The sequence below is a fragment of the Macrotis lagotis genome, chromosome 1 (genome assembly GCF_037893015.1).
Source record: "Macrotis lagotis isolate mMagLag1 chromosome 1, bilby.v1.9.chrom.fasta, whole genome shotgun sequence".
In the NCBI taxonomy this organism is placed as follows: Eukaryota; Metazoa; Chordata; class Mammalia; order Peramelemorphia; family Peramelidae; genus Macrotis; species Macrotis lagotis.
This window is the reverse complement of record NC_133658.1, coordinates 915,468,692-915,488,357: the sequence shown is the minus strand read 5'-3', so window position 1 is coordinate 915,488,357 and position 19,666 is coordinate 915,468,692. Positions and strand designations below refer to the sequence as shown.

The following is a 19,666-nucleotide window of genomic DNA, read 5'->3' as shown; positions in this document are numbered from 1 at the left end:
TTCAAAAAATGTTTATTAAGCCCCCTACTATGTGCTAAACCCTGGGGATGAAAAAAGAATCAAAGGATAGTCCTTAACCTCAAAGAACTTACAAACTAATGGGTGAGACCACAAGTAGATGGATATAGACAGAACAAGGTCTAGGCAGGAAATATAGGAGATAATCAGCAAAACAGGAGATGAAGGAGGGGACACACAGTTTTGGACATCCTGAGTGTGAGGTGGCTGAAAAGCATTTAGAGATTGGAAACAGGAGGTCAGCAAAGAGGCTGAACAGGAGAGGTGGATTTGAGAATCATCAACATCAAGATGGTGGTTGAAGCTATGGGAGCTGAGATTCATAAGTGAAGTCATACAGAGGGAGAAGAGGAGGAATCCCGGGATGGGCCTGAGGGACACTGATGGTGAGAGGGTATGACCAGGAGGAGGATTAAGCAAGAGGCAGAGAAGGACTGGTCAGAGGGAGGAGGAGAATCAGGAGGAGAGAGTGACCGACAGCGGGCAAGGCTGCAGAGAGGCCAAGGACTGGAGAAAAGGTCACTGGGTTTGACCAAGAGCTCACTGGTTGCTTTGAAGAGGACTGTTTGGGTGGAGTGATAAGGTCTGAGCCAGATTGTAAGGAATTGAGAAGAGGTGAGTGGAAAGAAGGTGCAGGCCCTGGCAGTAGCTGACCTTTTGGAGGAGTTTTACTATAAAGTGCCGAAGAGTTATAGGATGACAGCAGGGACGGATGGTTCAAGTCAGGGATGGATGGTTCCAGTGAGGGTTTTATCAGGAAGAGGGCATATTTGTAGGCAGGAGGGAAGAAGCCAGGAGAGGGGGGAGAGATTGGAATTAAGTCAAAAATGGGAATGACAGGGGCAGCTAGGTGGCATAATGGATAGAGGATTGGCCCTGGAATCAGGGGAACCTGGGTTCAAATCTGATCTCAGACAATAATTACCTAGCTGTGTGGCCTTGGGCAAGCCACTTAACCCCATTTGCCTTGCAAAAACCTAAAAAAAAAATAGGGAGACACTGGAGCTCCTTGAGGTGAGGGACGAGATCTGACCCAAACATGAGATTGCCCCATTGGCTAAGGTGCGGATGGACTGGGTTGGGGGGAGACCAGGGAGAAGGCCATTCAATAGTCCAGGCAAGAAGCAATGGAGGCCTGTACTAGGGTGGAGGTGTTGGGGTGGAGAGAAGGACACCCATTGGAGATATGCCATGGACCCAGAAATGGCAGCCACTGAGTGGGTCTTCAGACCTGTTGCCCTGGAAGAATGGTGTTGGTCCCAGCAGACACAGGGAAGCCTGGAGCAGGGCTGTTTGGAATACAACTGGGCCACTTGGAACATTCTGCTTCCCTGAAAATGTCCAGTTGGATAGTCAGCAGCAGAGGACATGGATTTGAATTCTGCCCTCCAGCACCTAATAGCTTGTGAGCCCTTGGATGACAACAGCAGCAAATAATGGTAAAACACTATCGTTTATATGACATCTTGTGATAGGCTTGCAAAGTGCTTTCCCTAGGTCATTTCACCCTTATGGTTGCCATCCCCATTGTACAGAAGACAAAACTGACCCTTTTGCCCAGGGTCACATAGCAATGTCTGAGGTAGTATTGGAACTAGGGGTTTCCTGATTCCCAGTTCAACATTTGGCTCATCCTGTCTCTGGACTTCACTGAGCTCAGTTTTCTGATCTGTAAAATGGGAATGATGATAATAGTACTAATACCCAGTTTCCACTGTTGTTGTGAGGTCAAATGAGACAATGTATTTGTAAGGGGCTTAAGTAAAAGTGTTCCCCTTCATCAGTCTGATGATCTAACTTCTCTCCCTGTGGAGTATGGCTTGACCCCTGGACACCTTATTAGGGGAGCAGGTGATTAGGTTGAAGAGACTGGAACAGAACTTAGAGGACATGGTTGGTCGGGGCTTGGCCCAAAGGAACCACCATTTGCCAAGGTCTGGAAGAGTGAGACCAGACCTCTGCTTGCTCTGGACTCCTTCCTTTTTCACTCTTCCCCTTGGACTGTAGGTGAAAGGCTCTCCCAAGGCCAGCTCTGAATTCTCAGACAGTGAGGGCACGTCCTCCCACTGGCCCCTGGGGGGGGGGGGGCTCTGCTTCTCATGGCCAGCCCATCTTGGGTCTAGTTGGACTCTGGCCCTGGAGTGCCCAGCAGGAGAGAACCAGGGGAAGCAGGAGGCCAAACCAGTAACTCCCAGAAAAGGGGTTTTGAGTCCTAAGAAGGAAGGATCAGGAGATCGTTGATGAATATTGCAAGGATTCTTAGTTCTCCCCAAAAGCCATCAACAACCCCCCCCATCCCCTTCCCCAGCCTGAGAATACAGACTGGTAGGGGAGCAGATACTGACACGTATTATTGGAGGGTGGTTCCCATTTCTGTGAAATCCAAGGCCTGGTAGAAGGAAAAAAGAAGAAGCTGGGTGATTAACTCATCAGGAGAATGAGGAGTCAGCACAGAAGACTCAGGAGGAGTGGAACACGGAATTGCAAGAGTTCCGGCCTCTGCTAGTTCGGTCATTCCCCATCTCCAGAGTCCTCAGTGGCTCCCCGGTACCTCAGATAAAACCCAATTCAGATCAGCCAACCTGGCCAGCCTTCCTTTGAACTTGATGCTTCACCCAAACTGGATGGCACTTTTCTCCTCTTCATGTCTTTGCCTATTGAGTCCCTCCCTCTCCTCAGGGTTCGGTTCAGGTGTCACCCCCCTTCTAGAAGCCTTCCTGGACTCCCCCAGGGGTTCCTGCTCTTTCCCTCTCCTCTTGTCCCAATCAGCCCCTCCGGAATCATCATCGTAATTTCCCACAACAGGGCTATTTCAGGAGCGGGAGACATGTGGCAACAAATCTCTCTCCAGACTTACAGTGACCTTGGCCGTTTGGTCAGGGAAAGATCACTCTGTATTGACCCGGGGAATTCCTGCCCCTCAGATAAATGGAATCCAATTCAATTTGCCACCCTACTGAAAAAAAAATGATGATGCTGTATTGCCCCCACTTGAAAGCGGCCCCTGAGGGTAGGGGCCACCCGAGTTTTAGTTTTGTATCCCCAGCACCCAGCATGGGCTTTGGCTGGAGGCGGGCAGAGCAGATGGTGGTTGAACTGAACTGTATTTCCGGGGAAGTACCTCCACATGAAGCTGAAGAAAAGGAAGAAAGCAGGGCTGGGAAATCCCACTGGGGATGTCTTGGCATACCCCCGCCCCGACTTTGTGTAAACTGGAGAAGTCGGTTGTCTTTGGGTGAACAAACCCTACCCTGACCTGAGCAAAATACTTGTGGGCTGGGGCTGGGGCAAGGCAGGGAAGTTCAGGTGCTTCTGTCTCTCAGCAACAGGAGCTTGGAGGCAGCCCAGGGTCCTATGGGAGGGGCTGGGGTGGAGATGGAGCTGGGGGAGATGGTTGCTATGGAGATGCTGCTTGGAGACTCGGTTACCCTGGGTAACCTTGCACCTGGCTGGGGAAGGGGAGGGAGCTCCCCGATCAGGACTGGCTAGGGGCCAGGAAACATGGAGTGGGGCGAGGGTCTGGGCTGTCCCCCAAACCTAGGAGACTCCCCCTCCTCCCCTTCACCTCTGGGTTTCAAGTCTCAGTGCACTTTCCATGGGAGGCCCACCTTCTCCCTGTTAGCCCTTACCCCTGAGATGACCTCCAGTTTATTCAGTCTCCCTCAGTAGATTGGGAGCTCTTTGGGGACAGCGTTTAGCAGTGTCTGGCACATTTTGTTATTTCAGTCATGTCTGACTCCCCATGAATTTTCTTGATAAAGATACTGGAGTGGTTTGCCATTTCCTTCTCCAGCTCATTTTACAAATGAGGAAACTGAGGTCAATAGGGTTAAGTGACTTATCCAGGGTCATACAATTAGTAAATGTCCACAGTCAGTTTGAACTCAGATCTTCATGACTCCAAGCCTTGCAGCCTAACCACTTGCCACCTTTAAAATGTCAATCTCTCCAGAGAAGCCCAAAGTCTACACGTAGGAGGGATCCCAGTCCATACAGGTAGCAACCTGGGGCTGAGGTCAGTTGCCTGGGCCACCTAAAGGTCCCTGGGACAATAACCCATGATGGCGTTTGGCCAGAAGCTGGAGTTTTGTCTTTGCCATTTGCAGCCCAGATGTCCCAGCCCTCAAGCCTCAACCTCCCTGGTGGGCAGACCCACTTAAGAGGGCTGGTGTGTGAGACCTGTTTCCCGGATGGCTTCCTCTCTCCCCCCTGCAGCCATCTCCTGATGACCCTGTGTTGGACACCTGATCTATGTCCCTTGGGCCACTGGGGTAGCTGTAAGGAGGCCCAGGTGGGGCTGGAGGGCTTGAGGAGTGAAGGAGAGGGGGAGCCACCGGAGTGGGGGAAGAGAAGGTCTCAGACAGTTCCAACTTGTGTGCCCAGGCTCCTCTGCACACGGGGAGCTCATCGCCTAACAAAATTCCCAACTTCGTGGTCCAGGCTGGAGCTCAGGGGCACATGTAGACTACTGCCCATGTACTGTAATAGCCCCTCCACCCCACAGCCATATTAGAACTACAGTGTGTTTACAGCCCAGCTCTCTGCCTCCCAAGCTAGGTGCTAAGCCCTGCGGATGTAAATATAAGCAAAAGGCAAGGTGAACCCTGTCCTCAGGGAGCTTCCATTCTAACCTCACTGGGAAGCCAGCTGCAAAGGAAGCAGTGAGGTACCTTCTCAGAGAGGGAGATATGACTCCTTCCCCCCAAATGGAGGTTCTGGGAAGAGCCTGCTGGAGCCTGGAAGCTATAAGAAAACCCTTCTGGAGGGCTGGGGCCATCTGGCAAGTACTTAATATAGATTCATTTTTTTTTCCCTTCCTTCCTTTTTTTCTTCTTTTCCTTCCCTCCCTCCCTCTTTTGTCTTTTCCTTCCTTCCTTCTTTTCACCCATCCTTTCCTCCTTCTTCCTTCCTTTTCCCTCCATCCTTCCAGACATCTGGATAGTGAAAGGTTTCAGGAGGACTTCTGGCTGAAATGGGAACATTTAGCCTGGAAGGAGAAAGCAGGCTTGAGGCTGGAGAGGGGAAGGGGCTGGAGGACATCTTCGCTGTCTTCAGGTTCCTGAGGGCCTTGTTGACTCTGCTCAGAGCCCCAACACTGGGTTTTGAGGCACTGAAAGGTGGGAGATTCCCAAGAGGGAGGTTCTTCATGGAGGCTTGGCTGGCCCCCAATGTCCTGGAGGGGATTGGTGATCAGGTACGGTGGGGACCAGGCTTTGCTTTGGTCCTGTCCAGCTCTGGGTGTCTTGGGACGGGGATGCCGGGAAGGGACCTTGCTGGGGAGGGCGTCAGCGGGACTAGCTTCAGATCCTGGCTGTCCCTCCTGCGGACCTGCGTTTCCCAAACTGTTCATCAGGGGCTGTGTCTTCCTTCCATTGCTCAATCCGATGGAGCAGACTCATGCGGGGATCACATGTTTGGTTTGTGCCTTTGCCCCCTCAGTCAGTAAAAATGGTCAGAGGCCGAAAGGGTCAGGCGCCCTGAATCCCTGTAAAATGAAGGGGGGGGGTGAGGAGGTTCCTAAGGACCCTTCCTCCTCTGAGACCACCAGTCCAGTTGGATGAGACTGGGGCCAGATTGCAGCCCCACAGATAGAATGTGACAGGGTGGGGGGTCGCCGACATAGCTTGAGCTAAGGGGGGGAGGGGTGGATCCCAGGGGGAAGATGGACGGGCCACGGGGTAGAGCGTGCTTGGCTCTTCCAGTCGCACGCTTCCCTTTCCCTATTGGCCTTGACTTTGGGCTCAGGCCCCCCTCCCCGTTCCCCAAGTCTGAAGGGCCCAGTCTGGGGTCCTGAAGCCCTGAACATAAACAGGGCCACGGCTCTAACGAGAGGGTCCAGAGCTGCAGATCAGAGGATTCAGGGTGAGCCCTGGGGTCTTCTGAATGGCGTGGGGAGGGGTTGGCACAGGTGGCACGTCTGGGGTCTGAGGGTGTGTCTGTTGGACCCCTGAATTGACAGGGCTTGAGGGAGAACGACAGGAGGCAAAGGGCCCCTCCCCCTCTTGGCGCTCAGGTGTTCTCCCGGGGGTGCCCCTTCTGCCTGCCAGAGGAGCCAACCAATCAGGAGCTGTTGCCAGGTGAACTGGGGCCCCTGGAGGATCCCCCCACCCCGGGCCCCTCCCCACCTCAGGCCCAGGGCTGATGCAACCCGGCTGCAACGCGGCCACATCACTCCCTGCCCCTGGCCCCTCCGCCCCAACAAAAAGTCCCCCCCACCCCCAGCCCGCAGTCCTGGGAGGTGGGGGCTGCGCCTGGGGCCCGCGGGGAGCGCCCCGACCGCTGCGCAGGCCTGCCTCGGGGGCCCCTCCGCCGCCAGGTCGGGCCGTGAGGGGGCCCCGGCCACAAGGCTGTGGTGGGGCGCGGGGGGCACCGCGGGGGTCGCAGCGCGTCCTGGCCCCCCAGATCCTAGGGGCGGCCGCCGTGGCCCCCGGGCGCTTCCACTAGGCGGGCCTTCACTCCGGACGGGGGACACGGGGGCGGCACGGGGGCGGCACGGCGCAGAGGGGGCACGGCAGCTGGGGGGCGCCGGGGGCGGGGCGGGGCCGGGGGCGGGGCCGGGGCGGGGCGCGGAGGGATCCGCGGCGGCGCTCCGCCCTATATCCGCGCCGGCCGCGGCGCCGCCTCACTGCCTCCTCTCCAGCTGTCACGGACACCCACACGCGCAGCGCCCGTCCGGCCGCCCCGGGCCATGGCCCTGTAGCTCCGTCCCGCCGCCCGGACCGCGCCTCGGCGCCCGCCGCGCTCGGCCTGTCGGCTCCCTGTCCTCCCGCCGCCTCCTCCGCCGGGGCCTTCGCCGCCTCCGCGCCCTCCGTCGGTCGCAGCCATGGAGTGAGTACCGGGGGGCGCGGCCGGGGCGCCTGCGCGCTGAGCCCCGGACCCCGGACCCCGGACCCCGGACCCCGGGCCGCGGAGCGGGGCGCAGGGGCGCTCTCAGCCTGCGCGCAGGCGCGCGCTCGCACCTGTCGAGGAGGGGGCGGGGCGGGGCGGGGCCGAAGGCAAGGTGGGGGCGGAGCTTCAGAGCCCCTTGTGGAGGCGGAGGCTTTTGGAGGGGGCGGGCCTCAGGGATGGGGGGCCGGGAGGGGCGGAGCTCCAAGGTAAGGGCAGGGAGAGGCCAGACTCCAGAGAGTTTTGGGGCGCAGAAAGGACCCGTCCTTGGCAAAGGGGGGCTTCCTCTGGGAACGGGCTGGGCCACAAGGAAGCTGCTGAGACTGTAAAGGCAACTCCCCTGGGAGGGGCGGCTGCCGGCCTCTGGCCCCGCCTCTGGGCGGAGCCCGCTTCACAGCAGCCAATGGGTCGGGAGAGGGGAGGGCGCCGGCACCTGGTCCCGCCCCCGGTGCCTCTGGGCGGAGCCCGCTTCACAGCAGCCAATGGGTCGGGAGAAGGGAGGGCGCCTGGCCCCACCTCCTGGCGCCTCTGGGCGGAGCCCGCTTCACAGCAGCCAATGGGTCGGGAGAAGGGAGGGCGCCTGGCCCCACCTCCTGGCGCCTCTGGGCGGAGCCTGCTTCACGGCAGCCAATGGGTCGGGAGAAGGGAGGGCGCCTGGCCCCACCTCCTGGCGCCTCTGGGCGGAGCCCGCTTCACTGCAGCCAATGGGTCGGGAGAGGGGCGGGCACCGGCACCTGGCCCCGCCTCCCGGAGGCCTCTGGGCGGAGCCCGCTTCACGGCAGCCAATGGGTCGGGAGAAGGGAGGGCGCCTGGCCCCACCTCCTGGCGCCTCTGGGCGGAGCCCGCTTCACTGCAGCCAATGGGTCGGGAGAGGGGCGGGCACCGGCACCTGGCCCCGCCTCCCGGAGGCCTCTGGGCGGAGCCCGCTTCACGGCAGCCAATGGGTCGGGAGAAGGGAGGGCGCCTGGCCCCGCCTCCTGGCGCCTCTGGGCGGAGCCCGCTTCACTGCAGCCAATGGGTCGGGAGAGGGGCGGGCACCGGCACCTGGCCCCGCCTCCCGGAGGCCTCTGGGCGGAGCCCGCTTCACGGCAGCCAATGGGTCGGGAGAAGGGAGGGCGCCTGGCCCCGCCTCCTGGCGCCTCTGGGCGGAGCCCGCTTCACGGCAGCCAATGGGTCGGGAGAGGGGCGGGCACCGGCACCTGGCCCCGCCTTCAGGCGCCTCTGGGCGGAGCCCGCTTCACGGCAGCCAATGGGTCGGGAGAGGGGCGGGCACCGGCACCTGGCCCTGCCTCCCGGAGGCCTCTGGGCGGAGCCCGCTTCACGGCAGCCAATGGGTCGGGAGAGGGGCGGGCACCGGCTCCTGGCCCCGCCCGCCGGCGCCTCCGGGCCGGGCTCAGCCTGCACTTGGCCTTCTCCTTGGCCTCTCACCCCGCCCCGCCCCGCCCCGCAGGTCCTCCGCCTCTGCCACCCTCTCGCTGAGCCGCCCGCAGCCTCCTCGGAGCCTCCTCCGCCCGCTGGGCCTCGCCTCGGCCTCCACGTGCTCGCCCGGCCTTCGAAGCCCCGGCCCGTGCAGTCCTGGCCGCCGCCATGTCCCTCCTGGCGGCCCTGGGGCTGGAGCTGGACAGGGCCCTGCTCCCAGCTAGCGGGCTGGGCTGGCGGGTGGACTACGGGAAGCTCCCCCTGGCCCCCGCCCCGCTGGGCCCCTATGAGGCCCTGGGCGGAGCCCCGGAGGGGGGGCTTCCCGGGGGCAGCGAGCCCCTGGCAGGTAAGGGGCAGGGGTGGAGGGAAGGGGCGCGGCGGGGAGGGTGGGGGGAGCTTCCCGGCCTGAGCCCGGCCCCCGCCCGCCCAGGTGACGGCTTCTCCGACTGGATGACGGAGCGGGTGGACTTCACGGCCTTGCTGCCCCTGGAGCCCCCCGGCGCCCTCCCGCCGGCCTCCCCGTCCCCGTCCCCGCCAGACCTGGAGGCCATGGCCTCCCTGCTGAAGAAGGAGCTGGAGCAGATGGAGGACTTCTTCCTGGAAGCCCCGCTGCCGCCCCCCTCCCCCGTGCCCGCGCCCCTCCCTCTGCCCCCCTTTGACCTCCCCCAGGCCCCCCTGGATACCCTCGACCTGCTGACCTTCTACTGCGCGGGGGAGCCGGGCAGGGGCGAAGGGGAGGGCGCGGAGGGCTTCCGAGCCCCCCCGCCGCCCGCCCTCGCCCCCCGCCCGGCCCCCTACCCCGCGCCCCCCTCGCGGGGAGACCGCAAGCAGAAAAAGCGCGACCAGAACAAGTCGGCGGCCCTGCGGTACCGGCAGAGGAAGCGGGCCGAGGGGGAGGCCCTGGAGGGCGAATGCCAGGGCCTGGAGGCCCGCAACCGCGAGCTGCGGGAACGCGCCGAGTCGGTGGAGCGGGAGATCCAGTACGTGAAGGACCTGCTCATCGAGGTGTACAAGGCCCGCAGCCAGCGGCTCCGCAGCGCCTAGGGGGCCACCCGGCTGGGCGTCCGAACCAATAAAGAAACAGATGTCCAGGCCTCTGTGTGTCTTTGTCTCGGGCACCTGCCCACTGCCCAGGCGGGCCCACCCGGCGGCCATTCCTCCTCTCCCCTCTCCCCAGAAAGGCAGGCAGGCAGGCAGGCACTCTGGTCCCAGAATTTTATTGCCCCATCATCAGTCACACTGTGCCCTAGGCCTGGGCGCACTAATAGAAATCTTCAGGTTCAAAGCTGGAGGACTCCAGGTCCTGCTGATTCTGAATCTGCTGCTGCTTCCTATACAGATGAGCTACCTGTGGGGGAGGGGCCGACGCTGCTGGGGAGCTCCGGCCTGCAGGCCTTGGCCCCCCCCCCCAGCCCTTCTCCCCCCAATACCTGGGTGCTGGAGGTGGCCTCTTCCGGCTTCTTGTCTTCTCGGACTCGGACAAATCGGGGGAAACGCAGGGAGATGCCCTTGTCGCTCTCCACCTAGGGGCATGGCCCGGAGGGGCGGTCAGGATTGCAGCCTCGCGGGGAGGCTTGGCTTCCCTGCCTGGCCACATATCTCACTGGATCCTCCCAAGCCTGGGAAGGAGCTGCTCATATTGTCTCCATTTCACAGCTGACTTGTTCGGGGTCACATAGTCAGGATCTGACCCTAGCCCTCTGCCACTTAGTGCCCAAATCCTCACCCACAAGGAATTTGCATTACACCAACGGATCCCTGGCTCTGACAGGGCCTCCATCCCTTCACTCACCAGGGTCCTCCTTATTTGGATCTTACCTGCCACAGCTAAGGCCTCACATGCCTGGGTCCTGGGGATCCCAGGTCTCCAATGGCCTTCCTAGCCTGAGGCCCACAAACCCAACAGAGCTCTCTATCCTGAGCGCTGTTGGAAGGCAAGTGGCCCAGAGCGGGGTGTGTTGCTGCCATGCCCTTCCTTGGTCAGCCCTGTTCTCCCAAGACAAACTCCCCTCTTGTACTCACCGAGCCTCGGGCTGCCGCATAGATTGGGGAGAGAGAGAGATCGGCACATTTAACTTCCCACACGGTGGTTGGTTCTAGCCAGTGGTCGGGAGGTACTGCCCCTTCGGCCCGAACGTAGGAACGAGGAGCAGGAATCACAAGGGCCTGGGTAGGGGACGGAGGGTCAGGGATAGGAAAGAGAATACTGGTGGCAGAGCCAGCAGAGGAGACAAATTCAGGAGGAAAGCAGCGGGGCCTGGGGTGAGAGGCTGGGGGTATGGGCAGGGAGGGCAGCAGCAGTATCAGCATCAGGGGTGATGGGCACTGCAGGGGGCAGAGGCTCCTGCTGCTTCCCCAACTCACCTGGAGCTTCTGGTAATGTTCCTCTAATTCTTCATCACTGAAGCCCGTGCCCAGCTGAGGAGGAGGTGGAGGGATACCTGGTTAGGGACACCCCTCTGTAGACTGCCTTCTCCCACCCATGAGCACCATCCCCCGGCAGGCAAAGAGAGGGAGCAGGCCCTCAGATGCCCCCTGGCTTTGGCATCTTGGGGCAGGATGGGAAGGCTCAGATGCTGGACCTATCCAGAGTCACTTCCGGCTCCCCTCCTGCTTTTTCAGGAGGCTTCCCTACCTTACAAATGGCCTGGAACTCCTCACTGTCCTCGTCGAAGGCAGCCAGGAGAAAGCCGCCATAGCGTCCCGCCCGTTTTCCCCGGCCCAAATAGGCCCCAATCACCACCAGGTCCAGAGTGTCTCCAGCGCCTTCCAGATAGTCCTTTTTGAGCTGGTTATGGGGGAGAAGAACTCAGGGGAGGGATCCCGGAAAGGGTAGGGACTTCAGAGAAGGCTGGGCTGGGAGGGTGGAGCAGATGGGGGGATGGACCAGAGGGTCCTTGGGAGGCACAGTCACCTTAAGCCAGTTGTGGGATCTCTTGGCAATCTCATATGTGGCATTGGTGTCCAAGGTCTTTACCATGAGGCCCTCACAGGAATCTGGGATCAGAAGAGATGCCCCTGAGCTGCTGGGCCCAGAACCCGGCCTGCCCTCTGGCCACAGGCAGGACCAGTGGGAGGGAGGAAGGGAGATCAGGCCACTGGGGGGCATGGGGAGAAGCCCACTACCTTTCACCGACTGTTCCAGGAAGTCAGCAATCTGTTCAGTGTCTTCCGTGTCCAGAGACGTGGCAAAGACAAACTCGCCCTCTGTCTCGATAAAGTTCTCTCGGAGCATCTGCCGCCTCCGGGACAGCGGTTCGCGGACCAGGGACTGTGAGAAGGAAAAGGGCCAGGGCCTGAGGGGCCAGCCCAGTGGGGAGGGCTGGGGCTGAGCAGGGAGGGGCCCCACTCACCTGTCCATTGAGGTAGATGAGGTCGAAGGCATACAGGCACACCTGGACCTGGATCTCTGACTCCTCTACCTCCTGGTGGAAGAGGATGGCACAGGGAATCACAGGTGAGAAGGGCTGGGCCTGAGAGAGGGAGCAGGTATGGGCATGGGTGGGCAGGTCATGGGCACACCTTACGCTTGCGGGTGCTGAGCACCTGGAATGGCTGGATTTGCTTCTTTGCTCGGTCCCAGGCCACGGCCTCTGAGTCCAGGATGCAGGAGACGACTGAGGGGCGCTTCATCTGGGCAAGGGACAAAGCATGAAAGCTGAATCACATGATGCTCATGACCACTGGGTACCACTGCCCATCACACCACCCACCTCACCTTTGGGATGCGGCTGATGACGTCTGGGTAGCGGCCCGTGTTGTCCTCTTGGTTCCGGCTAAATATCTTCACGTCCCCATTTTCCAGGACATGGATCTGTAGGGGCAGAGGAGAGCCTGGATACCCACCTGGCACAGAGATGGCCACAGACGGCAATGCAGCCGAGGGGGAGATGACTCACAGGAGGCATCACGGGCAGAATCTGGGCCAGGAGAAGCAGGCAGCGACCAGAAGGGCCCCTTGCCCCTCCCAGTTCCCTGGGTCCCCTGCCCCCAATCCATACCTGGGCTCTCTGTCCATCATACTTATATTCACAAGTGAAAGCAGATTCCTCAAAGCGCTTCAGCACCTCCCCAATGCCCCGGGTGGGGTGGGCCAGCATGGGCTTCAGGGGTACTCCTGGGGAGGGGGGGAGTCAAAGCAAGAGGGTGAGGGCAATCTGGCTCACCACCAGAGTGCCAGAGATGCCGGGATAGATGGGGAGAGCCCCGCGGGTCGGGTCAGAGCTGTGCTCAAGGCTGAGCAGCTCACCTGGGGTCAGCTGGCAGTGTTGGGGCAGCTGGTCCAGGCCGTGCTTGAGCAGGGCAGGGATGATCAGGTCCAGGTCGGGCACTTCACTGGGGATGGACAAGAGCAGGCTAGACTAGGCACGCCCAGGCCGGACATGCCCATGGCCCTCCTGGCCTTGCTCCCCTCCCCGTGCCCGCCCATGTCCAGTCCCAGCCCCTCACCAGAAGGTCTGTTTCAGGACCAGGCCTTTCTCCTCCAGCCAAGCCTTCCTCGCATCTGCTGACTTGCCTTTCCCAGCATCCACCACAGCTGGGGGGAACTCTGGGGGAAAGACCCACCAGGGCTCTGGGATCCTTTTCTGCCCAAGGGCCCCCATAGGTGGGCTTGGGCAAAGGGACAGGTTTTGGCAGGAAACACATTGCAGCCACAGCCAAGAAGTGAGTCGGGGGTGGGTGAGAAGGTGGCAGGTAGGGTTCAAGGAGCACTGAGGGTCTTACCTTGGCTGGGTGGTGTGAGGGTCACGGCCTGGGAGAGCGCAGCCAGGACCGACTGCTCAGCGAGGCCCAGGCGCAGTCGCCCACTCAGGGCCCTGCAGGGGAGGACGTCCCAATCAGATGGAGGACCCGGTCTCCCCACATCCATGCTCCCTGGCTCCCGGACTCGCTGCCTCTCCTCCCACCCGGCCCCGTAGGCCTCTGCTGCCCCACCTGGCAATGAACCGCGCCTCTGTGTGGCGGCAGGCGACGAATAGGCTTTTGATGATGTCTATCTTCTTGTTTGTGGACTGCAGAGGGCAGAAGGGAGATGGGCAGGGCCTGAACCCGAGGTCACCCTCTGGTCTGGGCTAGGAAGCCACCCGCTTTCCAGATCCTTACTAGACTGCCCAGACTTTAAAAGGGGCTGCCCCAACCTCTGCCCATGAACACCCCCCACAACAGGACCCGGGGGGCAAGCCTTCTCCCACAAACAGGGAGACAGCCCCATGGCAGGGCCCAGGAGGGTAAGTCCTGTTCTCGGCCCCTCCTTCCCCCCCCCAGGACAGTCCAGTCCAGATGACATGCAGGAACAGGCAGGTGGGGGCTGGAACACTCACAGCGCTGCCCGTAAGCCGGGCGATATCTCGAAGCTTGCTCAGGACCCCGGTAGCTGTCAGAGGAGGCAGGGGCAGCATGGTTCTCTGGGTGCTGCGGCTGGCCTCGACTACTAGCCCCACATCCCCCTTTTCTGCCACCTCGGCCCGGATGGCTTCCAGTTGTCGCCCTGGGGGTGGGAGGACATGAGGGTAGGGCTGATCAGAGCAGCACCAGCTTGGAGGTGTCAGTCCGGCCTGGCCACTCGCCTCTGCCCAGCCCTGCCCAGCCTGCTTGCCCTCCTTCTCCTCTGCCTGGTCTGGCCCAGCCCTCTCCTCTGCCTAGCCTGGTCCTGCTGCCCTCCTTCTCTGCCCAGCCTGCTTGCCCTTCTTCTCTGCCTGGCCCGGCCTGCCTGCCCTCCTTATCTGCCCAGCCTGGTCCAGCCACCCTCCTTCTAGGCCCGGTTCCCGTATTGGGTCTCCTTGGGTCTCTCCTGCCCTTGCTCACCTGTGGCCTGGGCCACTGCCTTGAGGAGCACACCATCCCCCACGCCGAGCTCAAGGCCCTGCTGGGGGGGTCCCAACTGGTTCAAGCTCAGGTAGAGGACAGGGAGGAGGTCTGCAGGGGACAGGGCGGTCACTGAACGGAGGAGGTTGCTCAGAGTTTCCACCATGCGGAGCCTGCAGGAAGGGGAATGGCTGGCTAGTGAGGACACTCGCCTGGGCAGGGGGGTAGGCACACAAGGGTCAGCCTGATGAGGATGCTGGGTGCAAGGACCTAAGCCATACACACGAGGATGGGGGGCAGTAGTAGACGAGGCAGTGGAGTCAGAGATCTGAGGGAGGTGGCTGGGGCAGAAAGACCTGAAAGAGTGGGGGTGGGGGTGCTCCCTGGTCCTGAGCAAGACAGGGCGCCCCAGGGGAGGACAGAGGAAAAGGGCTGGGGTTTACCGAGCAGAGACTTCCTCAATTTTCTCAAATGTCCGAGCAACAGCAAGGTAGGGGACCCTGTGGGAAGCAAGGGTCAGGGGTGCAGGGCAGCCCCCGGGAAAGAAAGATGAGACGAATCCCTTCCCCCCTGCCCCCAGGCCCCCCTCCAGCTCCAGTCACATGAAACCTTCCTGGACCCACGAGCACTCAGTCAGTCAGTTCTCTACAAACGCTCATTAAGTCCCTATTGTTTGCCAGGATCCCATCTAATGGGAAGATACTGGACAAACAAGTCATACCAACAAGCTCCAGACAGGCGGGGCTCTCCCCACACCCTTACCTCTGCCCGGGCTTCCAGCAGGCATCGTCCATGGGGTGGTAGCCGCTTTTAGAAGGGTTGTAGGTGGTTGGGTCTGGAGGCCTGGGGCAGAGAGAAGAGGGGGCTTGGAGAATGATACTCTTTGCCTTGCTCTTCCCAGGGCTCCCGCTCCACCCCACCCCCCAGGCACAGACACAGCTGGGCTTTGGGGGTCTGATTCCTGAGGCCAACTTACGCAGTGGATGTCTCCTTGTCTGCCTTCCCTGACTCAGTCTCCTTTGAGGCCTGCTTCGCTAATGCTGGTTTTCGGGGGGCTGTGGAACAAAGGGGACTCTGGGGAGAGGCTCCTTTCCCTTTAGGACCCCCACCCTCAGCATGGAATGGAGAAGGCCCTGGCTTGGGACAATTCTCTGCAGACCAGGGGCTGAGGCCTCGGGCCCGGAGACAGACACTCACTGAAAAAGCTGCTGAAGGTCTTGGGTGTCTGGGTGGGCTCCTTGGATGACTGGGTGGGCTCCTTGGGTGTCTGGGTGGGCTCCTTGGATGACTGGGTGGGCTCCTTGGGCACCTTGGGCTTCTGGGTGGGTTTCTTAGGTGCCTTGGGTATCTTGGTATGTTCCTTGGGCATCTGGGTGGGTTCCTTGGACTCCTTGGGCTCTGGTCCTTGCCCCACCTCCTTGGCCATGTCCTCTGGCTCTGGGGCTGTACTTTTGGCCTCCTTGGGAGGCTGGTCCCCCTCCTCAGGCTTGGAGGCTGGCTGAGCTTCTGGGGACAGTGGGGGCTGCTCTGGGCTTCTCCCTCGGGTGCTCTCTCCTCCCTCACTCTTACACCTCTTGGGCTCGCTGTCCTTGTGATCCTCAGGTAATTCCTGTAGCTTCCGTTTCTGCATCTGTTTCCGAGCTGGGAAGAGAGCAAGTGAGGGTTGGGGGCCTGCCTTGGAGGGTGATCAGCGATGTAAAAGGCTTATGACCACGGAGTTCAACCTCCTCATTTTATAGGACGTTGGCAGGCAGTGGTCAGGGACATCCTCAGTCAGTGCCTGAGACTGGATTTGAACTCAGGGCCCTGTCCCCTGGCCCACGGTTCTGTAGCACCCCCAGAGCATATGTGCTGCCCAAGGAAGCCTTCTGAGGGTAGAGGTGAGGCTACCATCTCTTAGAGGAGGAAGAGGGGAGGCCAGCCTTAAGAGAAAGGCCTGCCCTCCCTTACCTGTCCGGCGCTTTGGGATCCCTGCTAGGGAGATGCTACGGGGTGAGGAGTCTGAGCTGGCTGGAGAGGTGGCCGGTGATGGGAGGGTTAGCTCCTGCGGGGGACAGAGGGGATGTGGAGAGGTCAGAATTGCTGCTCCCTAGAGGGCTTGGAAGACAAGTGGTCAGTGCCCCGCAGAGGATGCGGCTACCTGTACTTCCGGGGCTGCCGGGGCCACCTCCTCATCCTCCTCCTCGCCTTCGCTCCCCAGGACTCGGGCCACCTTCCTTGCTGGCCTCTTCACGGGGGACTCACTCTCAGGTTCGACGGCATTCCTCTCCTTCAGGGCCACCCTGGGTGGGGAGGTCAGCCGGGGGAGTGGTAAGAGGGTTGGGGTTGCCCAAATCTGGGGGGGGGGCCCTGACCATTTGAGTCCCCACTCACTTGCAGGCAGGCTCTTTCTCCTTGCTGCTTTTGGGGGGCTCTTCCTGCTTCTTCCCTTTGTCTCCACTCATTGGCTGGAAAAATGACCTGTGGGGAGGCAGGAGAGAAAGGCTTGGGCAGAAGCAGGGGAAGGGGCTGGACCTAGGGTGAACTTGGGTGGGCAGGGGGCTCCTCACTTTATCGATCTCTGCATGGCGGCTTCTGAGGTCTGCTCTCCCTTCTGCTCTCTGTTGCGCCTCCTGCAAACCAAATGGAAAGATGGGCGAAGATGGGGTGGGGGTGGGGCCAGCTTCTGGGAAAGCCTCCCCCCTCGGAACAGCTGCAGGGGTCTGAGACAGAGGGGCTGAGGCTGCTGGTGCCATCCCTTGTTGCCCCATCCTGTGTCTGCAACTGGCATCCCAGAGGCATCCTTTTAATGCAGTGCCCCATCCTTCCCCTTCTGCCTCCCCACCCTCAACCCCTCTGACCCTCAGATCCACACTGTGACCCTCTACCCTCATAGGCCTTCCTGACCATCCTGGCAGTGTCTATCCCAGCACTGCCTGGCCTGGGACTGCCCATCCCGCTGGCCCAGCTCTGACACTGCCCAAATCTGCAGGCTCTGGCATTGCTCATCCCAGTGCTGTCTGTCCTGGCACTGTCCCAACTTGGCACTGTCTGTTGCACTGGCCCAGTTTTTGCATTGCCCATGCTACTGGCCCAGCTCATCCCAATACTGTCTTTCCTGGCACTGCCCAACTTGGCACTCTCCATCCTATTGGCCCAGCTCTGGCACTGCTCATCCCAGTACTGCACGGCCTGGCACTGCCCAACTTGGCACTCTCCATCCTATTGGCCCAACTCTGGCACTGCCCACCCTGCTGGCCCAGCTCTGGCACTGCTCATCCCAGTACTGCCCGGCCTGGCACTGCCCAACTTGGCACTCTCCGTCCTATTGGCCCAGCTCTGGCACTGCCCACCCTGCTGGCCCAGCTCTGGCACTGCTCATCCCAGTACTGCCCAACTTGGCACTCTCCGTCCTATTGGCCCAGCTCTGGCACTGCTCATCCCAGTACTGCCCAGCCTGGCACTCTCCGGCCTATTGGCCCAGCTCTGGTACTGCTCATCTCAGTACTGCCCAGCCTGGCACTGCCCAACTTGGCACTCTCTGTCCTATTGGCCCAGCTCTGGCACTGCCCACCCTGCTGGCCCAGCTCTGGCACTGCTCATCCCAGTACTGCCCAGCCTGGCACTCTCCGGCCTATTGGCCCAGCTCTGGTACTGCTCATCTCAGTACTGCCCAGCCTGGCACTGCCCAACTTGGCACTCTCTGTCCTATTGGCCCAGCTCTGGCACTGCCCACCCTGCTGGCCCAGCTCTGGCACCGCTCATCCCAGTACTGCCCAGCCTGGCACTCTCCGGCCTATTGGCCCAGCTCTGGCACTGCTCATCCCAGTACTGCCCGGCCTGGCACTGCCCAACTTGGCACTCTCCGTCCTATTGGCCCAGCTCTGGCACTGCTCATCCCAGTACTGCCCGGCCTGGCACTGCCCAACTTGGCACTCTCCGTCCTATTGGCCCAGCTCTGGCACTGCTCATCCCAGTACTGCCCGGCCTGGCACTGCCCAACTTGGCACTCTCCGTCCTATTGGCCCAACTCTGGCACTGCCCACCCTGCTGGCCCAGCTCTGGCACTGCTCATCCCAGTACTGCCCAACTTGGCACTCTCTGTCCTATTGGCCCAGCTCTGGCACTGCTCATCCCAGTACTGCCCAGCCTGGCACTGCCCAACTTGGCACTCTCCGGCCCAGCTCTGGCACTGCTCATCCCAGTACTGCCCAACTTGGCACTCTCTGTCCTATTGGCCCAGCTCTGGCACTGCTCATCCCAGTACTGCCCAGCCTGGCACTGCCCAACTTTGCACTCTCCGTCCTATTGGCCCAGCTCTGGCACTGCTCATCCCAGTACTGCCCAGCCTGGCACTCTCCGGCCTATTGGCCCAGCTCTGGCACTGCTCATCTCAGTACTGCCCAGCCTGGCACTGCCCAACTTGGCACTCTCTGTCCTATTGGCCCAGCTCTGGCACTGCCCACCCTGCTGGCCCAGCTCTGGCACTGCTCATCCCAGTACTGCCCGGCCTGGCACTGCCCAACTTGGCACTCTCCGTCCTATTGGCCCAGCTCTGGCACTGCTCATCCCAGTACTGCCCAACTTGGCACTCTCCATCCTATTGGCCCAGCTCTGGCACTGCCCACCCTGCTGGCCCAGCTCTGGCACCGCTCATCCCAGTACTGCCCAGCCTGGCACTCCGGCCTATTGGCCCAGCTCTGGCACTGCTCATCCCAGTACTGCCCGGCCTGGCACTGCCCAACTTGGCACTCTCCGTCCTATTGGCCCAGCTCTGGCACTGCTCATCCCAGTACTGCCCGGCCTGGCACTGCCCAACTTGGCACTCTCCGTCCTATTGGCCCAGCTCTGGCACTGCCCACCCTGCTGGCCCAGCTCTGGCACTGCTCATCCCAGTACTGCCCGGCCTGGCACTGCCCAACTTGGCACTCTCCGTCCTATTGGCCCAGCTCTGGCACTGCCCACCCTGCTGGCCCAGCTCTGGCACCGCTCATCCCAGTGCCGCTTGTTCTGGCACTGCCCGTGCCGCTGGCCCAGCTCCTGCATCCCTGGCTGGGGCCCCACCCGCCCTGGCACTGGGGCCCCGGGGCCCCGGCCTGCTGCTGGCAGGCGGGGCAGGGCTGGGGGCTCTGCCGGCGGCCGCGGGGGGCCACGGCGAGGTCTGGGGCCCGCGGGCGCGGGGGACCCCCGGGCCTCCCCCCAGTAGCCGCGCTCCCTCTTTCCGCGTCTCCGAGCGCGGGCCCCGCTCGCGCATGCGCAGGGGCCCTCGCTCCTCGGCCCTTTCCGAGCGGCGCCCTGGCCCGCTGGCCTGGAGCATGCGCAGAGCACCGAGGGTGCCCCCCGGGTGCATGCCCCGTGCCCCCAGCGCTGACCTCCCTCCGCCTGACGCTGCCCAGGCTCCGACTCGGCTCCCGGCTCCGGCTCCGGCTCCGGCTCCGGCTCTCCTCCCGTCACCGGCCCCTCTTCGCCTCTTCGCGCCTCAACTTTCCCGCGCTGAGACGCCGGCCCCTTCGCCTCGCGGAGCACGCTGGGAGTTGTGGTCCGGCGGGCTGGGAGGGGC

At 61.6% G+C, this 19,666-nt stretch overlaps 3 protein-coding genes across 9 annotated transcripts in view; 1 reads left to right on the top strand and 2 right to left on the bottom strand.

The window, feature by feature from the left end:
• Positions 1–4,426, bottom strand: part of IL4I1 (interleukin 4 induced 1) — a 41,435-nt gene extending 37,009 nt beyond the window's left edge. The window contains exons 1-3 of the mRNA XM_074218279.1: positions 4,390–4,426; positions 3,288–3,503; positions 3,068–3,151 (exon numbers count right to left, since the gene is read on the bottom strand). Coding sequence (XP_074074380.1) covers positions 3,068–3,151; positions 3,288–3,503; positions 4,390–4,426 — 337 coding nt within the window. The remainder of the gene's footprint in view (positions 1–3,067; positions 3,152–3,287; positions 3,504–4,389) is intronic.
• A 2,143-nt stretch (positions 4,427–6,569) lies between these two features.
• ATF5 (activating transcription factor 5) lies at positions 6,570–9,417 on the top strand. The gene is made up of 3 exons (XM_074219694.1): positions 6,570–6,846; positions 8,354–8,668; positions 8,753–9,417. The coding sequence occupies exons 2-3, from the start codon at positions 8,491–8,493 to the stop codon at positions 9,364–9,366; spliced, it is 792 nt and encodes a 263-aa protein (XP_074075795.1). The 5' UTR covers positions 6,570–6,846; positions 8,354–8,490; the 3' UTR covers positions 9,367–9,417.
• A 106-nt stretch (positions 9,418–9,523) lies between these two features.
• LIG1 (DNA ligase 1) lies at positions 9,524–19,642 on the bottom strand. 7 transcript variants are annotated; one of them, XM_074219683.1, is made up of 26 exons: positions 19,479–19,642; positions 16,677–16,739; positions 16,501–16,587; positions 16,268–16,409; positions 16,078–16,171; positions 15,325–15,768; positions 15,104–15,182; positions 14,890–14,970; positions 14,571–14,627; positions 14,128–14,300; positions 13,644–13,810; positions 13,258–13,334; positions 13,048–13,139; positions 12,772–12,871; positions 12,572–12,657; positions 12,324–12,439; positions 12,041–12,136; positions 11,845–11,955; positions 11,676–11,747; positions 11,449–11,593; positions 11,237–11,319; positions 10,958–11,110; positions 10,687–10,740; positions 10,345–10,488; positions 9,753–9,845; positions 9,524–9,670 (listed from the first exon to the last, which is right to left on the bottom strand). In XM_074219683.1, exons 2-26 carry the CDS (start codon positions 16,691–16,693, stop codon positions 9,584–9,586), a joined length of 2,850 nt encoding a protein of 949 aa, XP_074075784.1. In that variant the 5' UTR covers positions 16,694–16,739; positions 19,479–19,642; the 3' UTR covers positions 9,524–9,583. The 7 variants fall into 7 exon arrangements, with proteins under 7 accessions (XP_074075784.1, XP_074075780.1, XP_074075781.1 ...); XM_074219679.1 differs by lacking the exon at positions 19,479–19,642 and adding an exon at positions 19,094–19,346; XM_074219680.1 differs by lacking the exon at positions 19,479–19,642 and adding an exon at positions 19,072–19,345.
• Positions 19,643–19,666: the final 24 nt, after the last annotated feature.